At 46.4% G+C, this 18,640-nt stretch overlaps 1 protein-coding gene across 1 annotated transcript; it reads left to right on the forward strand.

Annotated features, from left to right (window-relative positions):
- Positions 1-1,594: 1,594 nt before the first annotated feature.
- On the forward strand, positions 1,595-18,293 carry LOC116938772 (diamine oxidase [copper-containing]-like). Its single transcript, XM_032946385.2, has 5 exons — positions 1,595-1,683; positions 1,963-3,633; positions 6,350-6,635; positions 7,274-7,406; positions 17,638-18,293. The coding sequence occupies exons 2-5, from the start codon at positions 2,010-2,012 to the stop codon at positions 17,923-17,925; spliced, it is 2,331 nt and encodes a 776-aa protein (XP_032802276.1). The 5' UTR covers positions 1,595-1,683; positions 1,963-2,009; the 3' UTR covers positions 17,926-18,293.
- Positions 18,294-18,640: the final 347 nt, after the last annotated feature.

The following is an 18,640-nucleotide window of genomic DNA, read 5'->3' on the forward strand; positions in this document are numbered from 1 at the left end:
TCCCACAAGGCGGTCTATAGCAGCACACTACCAATATCTGTTGATTATTTGGGAGAGTTATTCTGAGAGCCAGACCTTCAAAGCAACATTGTTTAAACAAGGAGTGAGCTGGTGAACATGCAATAGTGTTACGAACATAGATGGCAATTCCACCTCCTTTAGATCCTCGGTCAAGCCGAAAAAGGTTGTAGTTTTCAATCGTAATCTGCAAGTCATTGACGGCAGGAGTGAGAAATGTTTCTGTTAGGCAAAAAATGTCCGGGTCAAGATTTGCCACTTCTAGTTTTAGTTGACTTAATTTAATCACAAGCCCTCTGATGTTGACATGTAGAACACCAACACCTTTCCTGCCAGAAAAATCTACAGAATTATACGAGCTCTTTTCATTTGGGCCAGGATGAAGAGCGGCGAACCTTGGACGAATAGCAGCAGCTCGCAGATGGTGTTATTTTTAAGAGCAGAATTAAGTTTGGAAGGAGTGCTGGTGAAGTAATGGGACAAATATAGGGTTTAAAAGGATACAATGATGGAGTGTAGAAGTGTCTATGAGCTGTTTCATTTGCAGGTGTAGTGGCAAATCGAGCAACAAGTATTGACGCAGTAGGATACACAGCAGGAGAATTGCCATCTCTAAAATATCCGGGGTATACACAGATTTACACACAAGTGGAATAGAAAAATATATATACTTGTAGGCCGAGCGTGAGAAAAACGTCTTGCCGCACTCGTCACACATGCACGGCTTCTCGCCCATTTGCTAGGGTTTAACAGCGCCCACCCCCCTCTCCCAGACAGCAGATTCTTGGCTGTTGTGGGCTCGGCTGAAAAACGCTTGCACCGCCTCCTTTCCCCGCCGCAGGATGGTGCTCGAATTAGCCCTCCTTGAGCTCATCCCACGACTGGAATGTTGTTTCTTGGCCATTTGTGACGATGTGTGACGAAGCGGGGGGGGGCAAAAATCGTCAAAAATCGCGTGACGTCATTTATGGACGGCCCCTTACGATCGTCGTCCAGGGGTCAATTAGGTTGTAGGTGCGGCGGTCGCCTGTCCTGTGCTCGCAGTTAGAAGTACTGCAGTTATATACAGATCTGAATGAAAGAGATGATTATCCCTAACTCTCGATGATTGTTTGTTGTGCCTGCTTCCGTAGTGTTTCACCTGTGCCGTTTTCACCGTACACTTAAACGCACGTGCACTACACACACACCGATGTATTTTATTGCACATATACTGTATTGTACGTGTGCGACTGTCTTTAATTAACGAGTTTTATTGTTTTTACTCGGATTGTAATTGAAATTGTGGCTAGCCGATTTGTTTTCAGCTTGCCGCATCAATGCACCTGCCTCCGATTAGTCCCGCAAGCTGGGATTTTATTCAACGGTTTTACTTAACTTGATTCCTCTGTTTGTCGTGGTCAAATCTTGTAATCAAAATTTCGTCCACTTCCCGTTGTCCAATAAATTCCACATTTTGCACAACGTACTCAAATCCGGTGACAATGTATGCCTGCATCAATTAATCTATTAATTCGATACTTTAAAGCAATTTACATTTTGTATGAACGTTTTTTTTATTTATATATACTTGTGTTGGTCTAAAGCGCCGCGGCCCCTAAACTGTGGAATCGGCTCGCGCAAAAAACAGGCGCCACGTGTCTCAGGCGCCATTGACGTACGACCGTGAGTTAAACAAAGTTGTTAATAAAACCGTTGTTTTGAAAAAAACTTTTTAAAAGGAGTTTATTTAAACATTTAATTCGCATTGTAGAGTGTTTTTTTAAGAATACATATTTCACAATAATGTATCACAAATCTAGTTTTACATGCTGTAACAAATCCATGTTCATTAATCGTTAATACATTAAAGTACTAAAGTGTGTGAAATGTTAGTATATATAAGTAGAATTTTTTTTAATATTCTTTTAAAAAAAAAGTATTAATTACAACTTACCGTTTCAGATTTCAACATCCAACAAGCCACGGTTAGATTCACAAAATTTGCCTAAATGGCAAAGCAACCAAAATTCGTCTCAAGACTAAGGGTGCTTTTTTGCTTGTTCTTTTTATTATCAAGCGTGATACTTTTGGCAGTATTCGTATGGATGAGCCAAAGTTCACAGTCTCCAAAAGCATGCCCCACTAACTCCACTCATAATAAATGGATGCCCAACCACAAAGCCGGAGAGATTTTCTCTGACTTGTCCCCTGCAGAGTTAACAGCTGTACGCAAATTTCTGCTAAATCAAAAGCCGCTCAATATTGTCCCAGTCACAAAAGCAACCTTGAAAAGCAATTACATCTACATGATTGAGCTCCACAACCCAACAAAAAGAGAAGCCCTGAATTACTTGGACCATGGGGGACCAAAGCCTGAACGAGTTGCCAAGGCAGTGGTTTTTCGTGGTGCTGACAGTTCAGTTTCTGTTGCAGAATACTTGGTTGGTCCAATTCCGAACCCAAGATGGTACAATCTATACCATCCCTCAACAAGGAAACGTACAATTAATTACTGCTCACGACCAATATCAATTCCAGAATACAAATACTTGTATAAACAACTGATCCCCGGTATCATGGGCAAAATAGAACACATTTTGAAAGAGAGTTATGGCTATTGGTTTCATAATTGTGGAGACAAGTGTCTGATTGCAGCAGACCTTCCCATAAGAGGTTTTGAATCTAATCAAAGGCATTCCTGGCTTCAGTTCTTCAGAAATGTGGAGGGTTTCTATCTGCAGCCAGTTAGCCTTGAAATCCTGATCGATCACAACAGCACAAATACGGATGATTGGAGCGTGATGAAAGTAAATTACTATAGCCAGTATTTTGACAGTGTTGAAGAATTTGTTCGGAAATACGACGAAGGAACCGTCAACAAGGTGAAGCAATTGGATAGCAATGCGAAGTCTGCTGCGTATGATCGTCGCGGAGCCTTCAGAGTAGACACGTCTCAGGCGGGACCACGGCAGTACGAGCCCGAGGGCCACCGATACCGGGTTGACGGGAACTTTGTGCAGTACATGCCCTGGACGTTCGCTTTCAGAATCTCCTTCACGGGTCTCCAGCTCTTTGACATCAAGTACAACGATGAGCGACTCGTGTATGAGATGAGCCTCCAAGACGCAGTCTCCTTTTATGCTGGAAACACACCCGTCGGGATGCAGTTGAAAGCCATCGACTCGGGCTGGACCTTTGGTGCTGACAATTTTGAGTTGGTGAGGGGCATAGACTGCCCGGAGAGTGCGACGTTTTTGGACATCTACCACTTTGTGGACACGGACAAGCCGACGAAATACCCAAACTCCATCTGCATTTTTGAGCACAACACCGGAGTGCCCTTGCGTCGCCACACCGACAGCGACTTTCAAAACGGTTACACGTTCTACGGTGGCCTGGTCAGCTATGTGCTCGTGATTAGAACTATCGTCGTTGTGTACAATTACGATTACATAATAGACTACATATTTTACCAGAATGGAGTCATTGAAACAAAAACCCAAGCCACCGGGTACCTCCAGACGAGTTATCTATTTGGAGACGGCACCAAGTACGGCACCAGAATATCCGATCACGTCCTGGGAAATGTGCACACGCACATGTTCAACTACAAGGTGGACGTCGAATTGGGAGGTGGGTTTTCATGACAATTTCTTTCTTGTAAACTTTCATATTATGCAGTGTAATGTGTTGGTTTATACTTTCAAGGGCCGAGTGGTGGCACAGTCGTTAGCGAACTGCACTGTGAACCCAGCAAACCTGCGTTCAATTCCCGGGTTAGAGCGAACATAAGTGTTCTATTTTGGCCCTGGGCCTCACGTTTGCTAACCTGCACTGATCTCTGTGGTGAAGTGTTGACAAATGATCTTTATGACCAATACAGTGTCGAGATGGCTTCATACCCCCCCCACCTCCAAATAAGAAGAACATAACCGCTTTAACCTTGCACATATGCACCGAGGTTGTTTGCCCTGCGTTTTCCAGTGTTTGATATTTCCTTCAGTGACTTGACACTCAGTGACTTGGTGCTCTTTCAGTGACCTCCTCCATTGGGGTTCTATTTAAATCTCACACGAGCAGTCACTGCTGAGGCACTTCAGGAAGTCACTTTAAAAGTTTTGTTTTTTATTATGTCAGAAAGCCCAAAACACACAGCCCAGGTACGTATCAACAAGAACTAATTTTAGGTGGAATCTGTCTTCCCTAAAAAGAAGACGTGTAATGTTAAATTATTATTCATTTTTCCAAATAGCTTCCCAGAAATAGTTTTGTAGAAATGGTGTGATTCACTAAATGTATCATCATTGCCTAAAAACTAGGAATACATTCACCGATGCATTGAGTGTGTTCACTGTGCATGCACTTAAATGGCTGCCACTTTTATGGAATTGAGAAAAATAAATGTGTTGTACTCCACAATATCGTTTTTAAACCTCTCGATAGCTAAATAGTTATATTCTTAGTTTTTTCGGTAAAGTCACGTTGAAGAGAAACAACAAAATAACAAAATATATATAAAACAAAAAAAAATTCTCACGACGTTTCGACCATAACTCAAACCGACACACCTGCTGATGATGACCGTTTGAGTTATGGTCGAAACGTCGTGAGAATTTTTTTATTGTTTTATATATATTTTGTTATTTTGTTGTTTCTCTTCAACGTGACTTTACCGAAAAAACTAAGAATATGAATTACTGCAGTCACGAAAGCTTTAAATCAAAAGCTAAATAGTTCTTAAACTGGTAAGTGGCAGCCTTCTGCTATTTCCAGTGCAGTATTGGTTGTGCCCTCAAGGGGAGTTGGTAGTAGAGCAATGGATTCTTGAATCCATCTATGCAGATCTTTGCGTGTTATCATCTTCCATTGGTGCCTTTTCTCTGGGTAATCCAAATTCGTTGCAAATATCAAGTATACATTACATGATTAACGACTTGGTGAGACTTTCTGTGTAAATATTATGGAGGTGATGCTTAAAAGGTTTTATGAAGAAGCTACTGAATACTTTGCTGGACTTATCACAGAGTTGTATTTGTTCATGGTACTTTAAATATCCTGCAATGGAATACATTTGTACATATTTTACACATTTTCTATTGCGATAATATACAGTAAAGCGAAATATGAATACAAGGGACTTTGTTATCATGTTTGGGAAACTCTCAAAAGTGCTTTTTATTGCAGTAGGTCTTATTAGTATACATTTTAAACATTCCGTTTTTTATAATTGCAATTCAAGCAATTCAATCTATATACAAATAAATAATTCTACTTGAGTAATTTAAAACATGTCATGTACAAAGTATGAACGCAAGAAAATTATTTCAGGGGGAACACATTGGGACACAGCGGAATCGGCAATATCTATACTCTTTGGTTCTTTCGGTAAAGTCACGTAGGTAGAAACAATTATAGATCACAACGTTTCGATCGCCACACAACCAATCGTCTTCTATCCCACCTGAGGAGGAACATCGCCACCTCCATGTGGGGTCTTTCGGTTAAGCCACGTAGATAGAAAAAGGAACATCGCCACCTCCATGTGGCGATGTTCCTTTCTGATCTCTCTCTAGCTTACATTTACAAGCAAATTTCTCACAATACAATGGCCATCCCCACAGCTTAGGTTATCAAGATTTCTCATATCTTAAATTTACATGCAAATTTTATCTCTAGCCCCGCTCACTGACCCTTGGGCTACACCCATCTCAAACCTTTATAACTCCCTGCCTTAGCAATGCTCCCGCCATATATTTTTCCTGCCTCAGCAGCTCTCATTTGATGGCGATTGCTTGTGTTGCGATCGAAAAGTCGTCATATTGTTATTATTATTTTTATAATTTTTATAATTTCTCTATCTACGTGGCTTTACCGAAAGACCCAAATAATAGTTACTTATTTACTTGGAAAATCCACACTGACACTCTGTCAGGAGGTTCCTGCAATTGGGATGTTTGTCCATCTCCATTTCCATTGTATGCTTTCGTTATGGAAGTACACTGGATAACCCAGGGGGGAACAGATGGAGAATAGGCGAAGAACATAACAAACGCCACCGAGAAAGATGCCAAATCCCGCATCAAGCCCAGGGTCCTTGCTGCGAGGCAAAACAAAGTTGGCCACCGTGCCACTGCAATAACCTCCATAATCAGAGGTGCAGGGGAAGGACAACAAACCAGACCCGCTTTTTGTGTTTAGTTCGTCGTCGTCCTCCTTGCACCTCAAATTAACACTGTTGGATACGCACGGTGTGAAAGCAGTTCAACATGCATACGTAGCCATCTAATACACTTCATGCTTTGTGATATACTTGTACAATATTAAACCTTCACTTGTATTATGTCGACAGGGACTGAAAATAACTTTGAGACGGTGTCTTTACAAATGGAGAACATTCCCATTCCATGGGAAACAGGACGCACCAAGATGCAGCCCACGCTTCACCATAGCCTCAAGAGGACTGAAACTGAGGCGGCATTTAAATACGACTCCCAGCTGCCGTATCTTGTGTTTGTGAACTCTAAATCTAAAAACAAGTGGGGTCATCCACGGGGGTATCGGATACAGCTCACAAGCCATGGCAAGCCACTTCTGCCTGAGGATTACGAAGAAGAGAAAGCTGTTGCATGGAGCAGGTGAGTCGAGTATTATTCGTAATAAGCCATACAGTATTACTTATACCAGAAGAATAGATTACCTTTGCTAAAACACATTTATAATCATCTACAACCCTTTGTCCGTCCACTGCTGGATGAAGGTCTCCCCACACTCGGTGGTCATATGGGGGTTAGTTCACGATTCGCCACCCACACTACTCGGTGCGGGTTGGTGACACATGACGACCCAGGACCTCATGTTCTGCTGTCACTTGCCACTGAATTTAGCCATGGGTGTTACCCACTGTGCCACCGTACCAATGCCTCATCTTACCTACAAAGTTGTCCATTATTGGAACTGGAACCAGTCTTTCCAAAGGAAAAACACAGTTAATTTCCCACAAATTGGCACTCATTGTATTGATTCCTGGAGGAATCATTGGCAGAGTTGCACCCCCCCCCGCACCAATCGATATTTGAACCCCCAATGTCCTTCAATGCGTGCCACGCTTTTTGCCAGTGGGTTACTTGGTGGAACCGTGTGCTGTTGATGGGGGCGGGGGGAGGTACATTGTTTACAGCTCACGTTTCATTTTGCCAGTACAGGAAGTTTTAACATTTTCTTTTGTCTTGTAGTACATTTTATGATTCTCAGATATATTTTCTTCCTCAAATAGATACCAGATGGCAGTGACAAAATACAAGGAGACGGAGCGGTACAGCACCAGCATTTACAACCAGAATGACCCCTGGGACCCAGCAGTTTACTTCCCGGACTTCCTAAATGATGACGACAATATCGTGAATGAGGTGACTTCCCAATCGCAGCTAATATATGAAATGGTTGTGACCTGAATCGTGATGGCCTTTGACCAAGTCAAAGGTCTTTTAAGCTAAGGCAGGTTTGGGGCTGAATAATACTTGGAGATGGCTGACGACTAGCATGTGCTTGGCTGGTGGGGTTACAATGTGGGCAGTAGAAGGCAGTACAGCAATTTGCGTTGTTGTGCTGTCCTTCAATGCTTCTACATCTCTCCTCGGCGCCTTCATCATCCGCACCGAGCCGTGTGGTGAATTGTGCTCTATTTAACCCCCACGAACCGGATGTGGGGAGGCCCTCGTCCAACAGAGAATGGACAAGGGCCGTACGTGTCATCAAAATGCTTGCTTAAGTAGAGTAAGCAACTCCTAACATCACCATGCATGGGAAGTCCACTCCAACTTTTCTTAAGGGATTATTATAGTTGTTTCGTGAAATGTTTGTGCACTGTAGTGATCACTGTGTGTTCAAGTGTCAGTGGAAGAAAATTATTGTATTTCATACACGTCTTTGATTTTCAGTAACATAACCAGGGACACTGGTGATTATTAGAGTTACACCATTTGGTTCAATTGGAATTTGATACATCTGTAGTGTTGACAAAGGAGGCAGAGACTTCTTTGTAGGCAACACTGTTTATTTACTCCAACGTCAGAGAACGTCCCTAACACAGAGAGGTAACGGCCTCTCCCACCCGATAGCCGAGAGGATGATATGTCCTCATACTTAGTGTGCCCTCACACTATACCCTGCTTAACGGGTACCGCCACTGGGCCGTTCGGATCTGGCACTGACAAGGGCCGGAGGTCGGAAGTCCCAGGGCACTATCTCGATGTCTTGAGTTTTGAGGTGAGTGCGGACTGACTCAAGCTGGGAGAGCTGCTGCCCTTTATATCCTTCCTCTCCCAACCGTCCTGTCTCGAGAGGGTCTGGGTCCTACCGATGGCCCCCCCAGCCCCCTCCCTCAGTGGGCTGTGGCCCCCTCACCCCTGGTCAACGGTTATTGTAGTTGTGACTCATACAATACTGCTATGCAGGTAAGTATACATGTTGCGCGTAACAATGCCACTACATCACCCCTCCCCTCGTAGCACACAGCCATCTCGGCTGTAACAAATCTCAATAACAAGGTAACAGTAACAAACATACACAAAATAAAAACATATAAATTCTGCCTTTGAACAGTAAATGCCATAACCCACATATACAATGTAAAATACAACGTTTTAATAATGAATCAATGAACAACATGTTTGTGTGGTGTCGATTGCCACGTTGTGTGGGGGGTGGGGGGAAAGAGAGTCAGCGGGGTGTCAACGAAATCGCAGGGTCTTTGATCTTGTGGCTGGGCTCGTCATGTCAGGTGTAGCCTCCGGCTGTGCCTGTGGGGACGGAGCCGGTGGCGACGCTATTCCTGCAGCGTCTGTGGTTTGAGGCACAGGTGTCAGGTGATCCCCCTGAGCATTTGACGCACTCAGTAGCTTGTCGGGCACATCACAACCACGGCCAGAGCTAAGTATGCATGTGTAAGGAGTGCGCGAGTGCACGAACGGTTTCAGATGCGACGGGTGAATATACCAGGAACGTCGTCCCCAGCGGATCTGTATACATTGAGGCCGAACGACACGCACCACCTCGACCAGCCCCTTCCATGGTTGGGCCAACTTAGACGAAGTACCTGTTGAGATCTGGGGGCAATGGAGCCACGCAGTGTCTCCTGTCACCCATTTGTGGTTGGAGGTACGAAGACCTGTAAGTCGTTCGTTGGCCCTTTGTTTAGCATCTGACTTGACCCGGGATGCTTCTCGAGTCTCTGTGAACCTATCTATGTTGTAACGTAAGGATTCGTCAAATTTTGGCACATGTTTAGAGCTAGTCAGACCCAGCTGTGCATCAATTGGGGGACTGCTCTCCCGTCCGTACATGAGGTAGAAGGGAGAGAATCCGGTGGAGGCATGGGGAGACATGCGGTATGCTGCTAGAAACCCAGCGATACGCAAATTCCAATCCAATTGAGAATCGTTGACATGATGGCTAAGCATAGCCGTGAGTGTTCTGTTTAGTCGTTTGACCAAACCGTCTGTGGGTGGTATGGTGAGGTACGAATTTTGTGGGTACCCAGCAGAGCGCAGACCTGTTTGAGCAGTTTGGAGCAAAATTTTTTCCCTTGGTCAGTCAATAACTTTTCGGTCGCACACTTGTCCATGACGTAACCATTTACGAACGCGTCCGTAATAACCTGTGCAGATTGGTTGGGGAGAGGCCAGGCCACAGGCCACCGTGTGAGATACTCAACCACAACCAATAAGTATCTATTTCCCTGGGCAGTAGTTGGGAATGGCCCCAGCACGTCAAGTGCGAACAACTCATTAACGCGATACACTTTGATGGACTGTAGGGGCGGCCGACAAGGTGTAGTGGGATGATTCCTTCATGCACACTGGACACAGCTCCTGAGTATGTTTGCCACGTCATCAGCCATACCTGGCCAGAAAAAGTCCCTTTGAATGGTGTCCAGCGTCTTTTGTAGTCCCAGGTGAGCCAATTGCTCGTGAACGACACGCACCAATTTACCTCGCAGAATTCTGGGGACGACGATCACCTGCTTGTTTAGAGTGTCGTCCCGGAAAAATAGGAGCCCGTCCTGCATAACTGTTCTGGCTGAACGACCCAATCCCGCAGCCCCTTGGGAGTTTACAGCACGCCGGCGCAGTCTAAGCAGCGACGCGTCCTCCATCTGCGGACGCCCCCACTCGGCGATGTCCAGGTTGAGCACAGAGTCGCATGGCTTAGTACCCTCATCCTCCTGTTGCATGGGCGTTTGCGCTCCCGCCGCAGCCGCCAGTGGTGTGGTTGACTGGCAAGAGGGCTGCTTGCAGCGACCTGAGCCGGATAGGCAAGTGCAGAGCGAGCGCTGTGGTAACCGCGACAAAGCATCAGCATTCGAGTGCCGGGTCCCTTTCCTGTATTCCACGCTAAACGTGAAACCCTGAAGTATCTCCAACCATCTGGACAATTGGACAGATGGTTGGTTCACTCGCAAGGCGTACTGTAATGCCGTGTGATCCGATCGGACCCGAAATTCCTACTGCGTGACGCAGTAGCGTTGTTCTGTCGGTGAGAGAACTCTACTACCGTATGCAATGACCCTTTCCATGCCGTCAACGATTTGAGATAGAACAGCACCAATACCTGTATCACTGGCGTCGGTGTGCAAGATAAATTGCTTGTTAAAATTGCGGTAACTGAGTGTCGGAGCATCGGCCAGAGCATTTCGAAGGGTTTGAAAAGAAGATTCCTGAGCCTCGTCCCAATGAAATTTAACACCTTTTGCTGTTAAGGCGTGGAGTGGTTTGGCAATTGTACAAAGTTTGCAACGAAGCATCTGTAATACGACGCAAATCCAATGAAACTACGCACTTCCCCTACCAACGTAGGTGTGACCTATGTCCTCACGCGCTTCGTCTTCTCAGGATCTGTAGCAATGCCAGACTCGCTAACAATGTGGCCAAGGTATCTGACGGATATCTGCATAAGATGCCACTTCTGTGGTTTAAACTTTAAGTTAGCATTCCTCATTTTTCCGAATACAGCTCGCAGCCGTTCGAGGTGCTCATCGAAGGTGCGGCTAAAAACAATGACATCGTACAAATATATTAGACAAGAGTCCCATTGAAGACCGGCCAGAACGAGTTCCATGAGTCTCTGGAATGTTGCTGGCGCGGAGTGGAGTCCCATGGGTAACCGATTAAATTGGTGGAGACCTTGTGGCGTGCGAAACGCCGTTTTGGGTCGGGACGTCTCGTCAAGAGGTAACTGCCAAAATCTGGATAGCAGGTCCAATGTTGAAAAAAATTGAGCGCCGGCCAAGGCGTCAAAGGAGTCGTCCATCCGTGGTAGTGGGTAAGCATCTGCAATTGTGATTTTATTCAATTTGCGAAAATCAACGCAGAAGCAGAGGCTTCCGTCGCGCTTTTTGTCAAGAACAATTGTCGTACCCCACGGACTGTTAGATGGAGAGATAACATCGGCTGCCAACATGTCATCAACGGCCAGCCTGACCTGTTCCTTTTCAGCAGGACTCATTCTATATGGATTTTGGCGTATGGGGGCCGCGTCCCCTGTTTCAATGTGGTGACTGAGCAAATTGGTGCGGCCTAAGTCAAATTTACCTTTACTGAAAATATCGGAAAATTCAAATAGGAGTGATCTCAATCAGCTGAGTGAGCATAACGAATCAAGCCAGCGAAAATCTGTACTTGAGCTCGGCGTTGGATATGTACCAACCCCAACGCTACTAACGATGTGTGTCTCGCCAAGTGCCGGCGATGCATGAGCAACGACAGTACCTTCACAAATGACCGACGTGTGTAAACTCGTGTTCAAGACCTGTATAAAAGGTTGTCCCTCTGCCGATACCAGTGTCTGAGCCCTGACAAGTGCCAGTCCGTGTGTTGATTTCTTAGATGGTTCAAGCAAAATGCCAGCAGTAGTCGTAGCAGGATCGAGCTGCTTGCGCAATCGGAGAGGCACTAACATTTGCGCTCCCGGCAGGATTTTTACCGAAACTGCCACGAGTGCATGGCACTCGTGGCAGTTTCAACACGGCGACCGGAAGGCAACTCGATGCAGCTCTGATCGATCAAAATTCTGATAGGCATTTTGGTCAAAAAGTCCGTTCCAAGGAGACATGGAACGGCTAGCGACGTTGAAAAGAAAATCGGTCCTGCTAATTTAACATCCCCGATAGAAATTTCAGCATGAAACTGACCTATAATACCAAGTGATCCGCCATTGGCTGCGTAACAAGGCACTTCAACAGGGCTCAGAGGGTGATATTTCCCGGGCAGCATGTCATAAATCAACTGGGAAATGATGGTGACGGACGCACCCGTGTCAATGAGTGTTCTAATCCTGATACCGTCAATGGAACCCGTGACGACCGACGTCCCCGCGGTCTCAGCGATCACCCTATGGAGCAGCTCCGACCACTGACCCGGTCGAAGCTGCAGTCTATCATGCGAACGACTCGGCGCGGCGCAAGCCGACGCACAGCCCAAAACGACGCGGTGAGGTGTGTGAGGTGTGTGAGGTTTGCTATCTGGCCGGGTGTGTGTGGTGCCGCGACTCGCCTCTGAGTGTTGGGAAAAGGTGGAAGATCGTCCCGTCGGTGTTGGGGTCATTGGGAGCCGCCGTCAAGGAACCAGGCAGCCCTATGCGACGTGCCCTTGCAGGCCGCAGTTGTAGCAAGAGACGGTGCTGTAGTCCTGACGTTGAGGCGTCCTCTTGCGAGTGTTCTCCTCATGGCGACACGGACGATTTCCCCAGCTGGGCGCTCCTTGTGCAGCACACGCTGGAGGAAGATTTTCCGTAGCGTTGCGATCCACGGCAGTGGTTGCCGAGGCAACACAATTCGGCGCTGTGCCTTGTCGCTGGAAGAAGAGGTGTGCTTGGATGCTCTTCGTCACTTGTAGAGAAGAGAGGTCGGAGTTGTCGATGGCTTGCACCATCACACATAACTCACGAGCCAGCACCAATATTTTCTCCATGACTATTGCGTCAATGCCTTCCTCTCCCATTCGTGGATATGCAGCCCTTGCAAGTGCCAGCAAGGAGCTGCGGTAGGCGAGGAAGGTCTCGTTAACACCTCGCTTCCTGTCATCGAAGCGGTGGCGCGAGTGTGATGGAGGGTCGTAGACCGCCGCCAGCTGCTTCATCGCTTGGGGGAGGGTGGAGCGGTCCGCCAGTGGCACTGAGATAAATGCCGCCAAGGCATCGTCATCCAGAGCCGAAGTGAGAGCTTTGAGCGCGTCTTCCTCCGACCACCCCGCCATTTCTGCGTTGACCAGGAATCTCCTGCTGAAGGCAGCCCAATCTCCCTCGGCCGTGGAGAATGCCTTCATAACGGGCAGCCGTTATTGCAGAGGGTGAGAATTTGGCGGTTTGGATGCGGTTGAGTCGCCCGTGGCGACCGTCTCAGTGGAAATGTCCATTGATCTGTCGATGAGACTGGCTATAGCTTCTGTAGGCGCGATCGGTCGGTTTGCCACTCCTGGCTCGCCGACTTTTAGCCGGTTGAGAATAGATGCTGCTGTGTGCAGGAGCTCGGCAAGCTGCGAGTGTGCAGCGCGCATGTCGTCCATAAACGGCGGCGATGGGCTGGGCAGCCCAGCCGTGTGCACCGTGATGGACGGCCCTTCATCACTCCTCTCATACGAGGTTCCGGGACCCATGTGCAGCCCGTCTTCGGCGGCGTCTTCAGAGGTGCCCACGCGTGCTGTTTTGCTTCGAGTGTCCATGGTGGTGTGGATTCTTTGTCTCTTCTGACACCAGTTGTAGTGTTGACGAAGGAGGCAGAGACTTCTTTGTAGGCAACTTTTTATTTACTCTAACGTTAGAGAACGTCCCTAACACAGAGAGGTAACGGCCTCTCCCACCCGATAGCCTAGAGCAGGGGTCACCAAATTACGGCCCGCGGGCCGGATTCGGCCCGCGGCGTCAGTCCATCAGGCCCGCCGACGGTACTTGAATTTGGTTGATAAAACGTATGGAACACGAGACGTTGTGATACAATTTAAATATTATGTTTAGAATACTAGGAGATCTTCACACGTGCGGAGACCTCCTGACTGCTATGTTCCTTAAATTTACTATTTTAAATTATTGTATGTAGATTTTCTTGTCAATTGTAATGTTTGCTTATTTCGCGCCATCCCAAGTACTTCCCCGGCTCGTGGTAGCTCCGCCTATGCTCTGACGTTACCATGGTTTCCATGGCAACGTCATGGCAACACGTTACCATGGTTTCCATGGCAACACACACAAACACGCATCTTTCCCGCCCCAAGATTTTCCAGCTGTCAACACAGGTCCGACGCTCCAGAAATATTTATTTATTTATTATGCGGCCCTTGCGCTCGTCATTCTTTCAGTTATCCGGCCCACTGTGAAAAAAGTTTGGTGACCCCTGGCCTAGAGGATACGTCCTCATACTTAGTGTGCCCTCACACTATACTCTGCTTAACGGGTACTGCCACTGGGCCGTTCGGACCTGGCACTGACAAGGGCCGTAGGTCGGAAGTCCCAGGGCACTATCTCGATGTCTTGAGTCTTGAGGTGAGTGCGGACTGACTCAAGCTGGGAGAGCTGCTGCCCTTTATATTCTTCCTCTCCCAACCGTCCTGTCTCGAGAGGGTCTGGGTCCAACCGTTGGCCCCCCCAGCCCCCTCCCTCAGTGGGCTGTGGCCCCCTCACCCCTGGTCAACGGTTATTGTAGTCGTGACTCATACAATACTGCTATGCAGGTAAGTATACATGTTGCGCGTAACAATGCCGCTACACATCTAATGTTTATAAAATATAAAAAAATATATTCAGTGAAATTCTTAACACATTAAAAATGGTCAATTGCTGTGTTTTATAAATTGTAAAAAAAATCCCTCAAATGCCTTTTATAATTATGATATAATCTCATAGGGGGTTAAATATCCATGGCAAATTTTAAAAGATCAACAACAGGAAATCAAGTCTAATAAATCGTTTTTGGCCATGAAAACAGCATTCCTTTTGAGGTTACAGTCATAAGAATAACTAATAATTTTCACTCCCTTGTCAATGCATTGCTAGGTGAAGGGCCCTTCCATGACATTTCAGTACGGATTTATAAAGCCGGTGACCCAGAACCAGTTAAATGTCAGCTGACATTTATTCAAATTAGGTCGCTGGGTTCAGAGTGCAGTAGGCCAACCACCGTGCCACCGCTCTACACCTTGTATAGAGTACAGTACATGTTCATATGCATTTCTTATTATACATTATGTTCATTACAATAAAATGTAAAAAAAAATTATAACTATGATACTTGTTGACTTGTGCTAACCAGTTGACTAGGAGGAGTTGGACGCTTGGTCATGCTGAAAATTAAAAACTTGTATTTAACAAATAACCTTGTATATTTGGCCTTGTATGCATTTTTTATTCATTTTGGCAAGAAACATTGGTTAAACTTGTCCATATTTTTTTAAATTAAACAATAGCCCAAGATGATGAGGAGGGAGAGAAACGTGTCTGTTTAAAGTTGTGTTATACTGGTAGGAAACGTAGTGGACTGGAAGCCCAACCGGGATTAATTCACAGGAGGCAGTGGATTAATTGTGTATGTCTGTCCACGTCGGAGGGGTGGGGCTGGGTGGAGAGGGGAGGGTAGGAAGGGGCTGGGTGGGGAGGGAAGGGGAGGGGAGGGTGAGGAGGGGCTGGGTGGGGCTGGGTGGGGGTTGGGAGGGGTGGGGCTTGGTGGGGAGGGGCTGGTCACCCCGTGGTGCCCTTATATGGACTGGAAGCCCAACCGGGATTAATTCACAGGAGGCAGGGGATTATACACTGCACTTTCTGGTGCGACCTCTTTTACACTGCACTTTCTGGCGTCGTTTTATAATTCTGCTCACTTTTCATTTTGCTTTCTTCTGCGCACGACCCTAATAAGTTTGGCTTAAATATTCGTACATAATTACTTCATAATTACTTCTAAATTTCCTACCAGCCCCCTCCGCAGGAATGTGTTTCCAATTGTTTGTACTGATATATATTTTCTACTTTATTAATCCCATGTTTGCCTTGCAAAATATGTTTTGTTTCAGTGGGGGCTGCCACCTGGTTAAACTGTACACTCAAGTTTTGTTCATGTTGGATGGTGTTTACGACATAGTGCCCCTTTTCCTACTCACCTGCCACAACAGATGGGACAGATGAACGACCAGACGAAGATAGCATTAAATATGTAAAGTTGATTATGGATCAAATGTAGCACATTCCTGCGGAGGAGGCTGGTAGGAAATTTTTAAGTAATTATGAAGTAATTATGTACGGATACTTAAGCCATAGTTGTTAGGGTCGTGCGCAGAAGAAAGCAAAATGAAAAGTGAGCAGAATTATAAAACGACGCCAGAAAGTGCAGTGTAAAAGAGGTCGCACCAGAAAGTGCAGTGTATAATCCCCTGCCTCCTGTGAATTAATCCCGGTTGGGCTTCCAGTTCATATAAGGGCACCACGGGGTGACCAGCCCCTCCCCACCCAGCCCCACCCCTCCGACGTGGACAGACATACACAATTAATCCCCTGCCTCCTGTGAATTAATCCCGGTTGGGCTTCCAGTCCATTACGTTTCCTACCAGTAATATTATTAAGCCATGGGTGTATAAGAGTCATGGTGAACTTTTTTAGTGAAATTGATTGTCATCTAACACAATAGTCAACACCCTACCTGGTTGATTACGTTCTTCCAAAGATTGCTAAATTTGAGAGAGAGACACAACACAGACAGGTTGACACATAGACAGACACACAAGCAGAGACAACACAGAGACACAGAGAGAGACACACATAGACACACAGAGAAACAATGCCTCTGTGTCGAGGCCTTAGAGAGAGGGGGGGGGGAGAGAGGGGGGGGTAGAGAAATTAGCATGTCAATGAGAGAGTTGTGTGGAAAGCCACCCCGTAGCGGCCGGGGTACAGAAAGAGAAAACTGACCTATAGACAAACAAACTTGACAACATTTAGAGAGAGAAATAGGAAGTTTGAGAAAACAAACTTAGTAAAATTTTGGAAATGTAATGCAATGCAACACAGTCAGTTAACACACAGTTAACATATAGCCCGGTTGATTACGTTCTTCCAAAGATTGCTAAATTAGAAGTTAAGTGTGAAATTTGAGAGAGAGACAAAACACAGACACAGAGAGAGAGTGAGAGAAAACAAACTTAAATCCTCCCTGTAGGGTAGTTCAAACTTGATTTGAAGCTTTCCTGACTGCAGGAATTACTCTTTGGTTCTTTCGGTAACGTCACCGTGTCTGTGTTGTGTCTCTCTCTAATTTAGCAATCTTTGGAAGAATGTAATCAACCAGGTTGGGTGTTGACTGTTGTGTTAGCCGAATCTCTGTGTTGTATTGCGTTATATTTCTAAGCTTACTCGGTCTGTTTTCTACCTGATGACGATTGCTTGTGTTGCAATCGAAACATCGTATTATATTATTTAATTTATTTTCTTTCTACGTGACTTTACCGAAAGAACCAAAGAGTAATTCCTGCAGTCACAAAAGCTTCAAATCAAGTTTGATTGTCATATTTACCAATTCGTTTTTTTATTTGAATGGTCACGATACTTTGCGTTTTGATTACGTCCAACTACCTGACCTCGAGTCACCTTCCCTATGCTCCTCAGGACCTGGTGGCCTGGGTGACGGTGGGCTTCGTGCACATCCCCCACTCGGAGGACGTCCCCAACACGGCCACGTCGGGAAATGCAGTGGGATTCTTCTTCCGGCCGTTCAACTTCTATGACGAGGACCCATCGGTGGCTTCGAGGGACGTCGTGATCCTGCGGCCAGGGCCCCTCAGCTCTGGAAAGCCTGTCGTGTCCTGGTGGACGGAACAGAGCCCCACTGAGCCCAGCGTGTGTCTGCCCAACATTCAGCCGTTATCCTACAATGGGACGCGCACTCCCGTGTAAATAGTGCAAACACAGACACCACAAATCCATCTTGCTCATCTAGAAACGAGGGTTGTTCTGGAAAAAACTTTATAACCCACCCATATATTCCATATTACTGGTAGGAAACGTAGTGGACTGGAAGCCCAACAGGGATTAATTCACAGGAGGCAGGAGATTAATTGTGGATGTCTGTCCACGTGTATCCGGACACCCGGATATATAACAAATGCGCTCCTAGTGGGCATTACTGGTAGGAAACGTAGTGGACTGGAAGCCCAACCGGGATTAATTCTCACAGGAGGCAGGGGATTAATTGTGTATGTCTGTGGATGTCTGTCCACGTGTATCCGGACATTCGGATATAAAAAATGGGAGGGGTGGGGCTGGGTGGAGAGGGGAGGGGAGGGTAGAGAGGGGCTGGGTGGGGAGGGGCTGGGTGGGGAGGGGAGGGTGGGGCGGGGAGGGGCTGGGTGGGGAGGGGCTGGTCACCCCGTGGTGCCCTTATAAAACTCAACATTTAACCTACTCACTACGGCTTGTGCCCGCCCTCACAGTCGGGCATATTTGCGGAATACACCACACCGCCGTTGACCCTGGCCACTGACCGAGCAAACAACGTTCCTACCAGCCCCCTCCGCAGGAATGTGTTAAATATAATGCATACTATTTTAAATGGAACACTTTACAAACCTCTATAGTTTAGAATTGTATAATTTCACTTGCCAGTCACTTA

This window comes from Petromyzon marinus, chromosome 4, assembly GCF_048934315.1.
Source record: "Petromyzon marinus isolate PM22_M1 ecotype Great Lakes invasive population chromosome 4, UKy_Petmar_22M1.pri1.0, whole genome shotgun sequence".
NCBI classification, from domain to species: domain Eukaryota; kingdom Metazoa; phylum Chordata; class Hyperoartia; order Petromyzontiformes; family Petromyzontidae; genus Petromyzon; species Petromyzon marinus.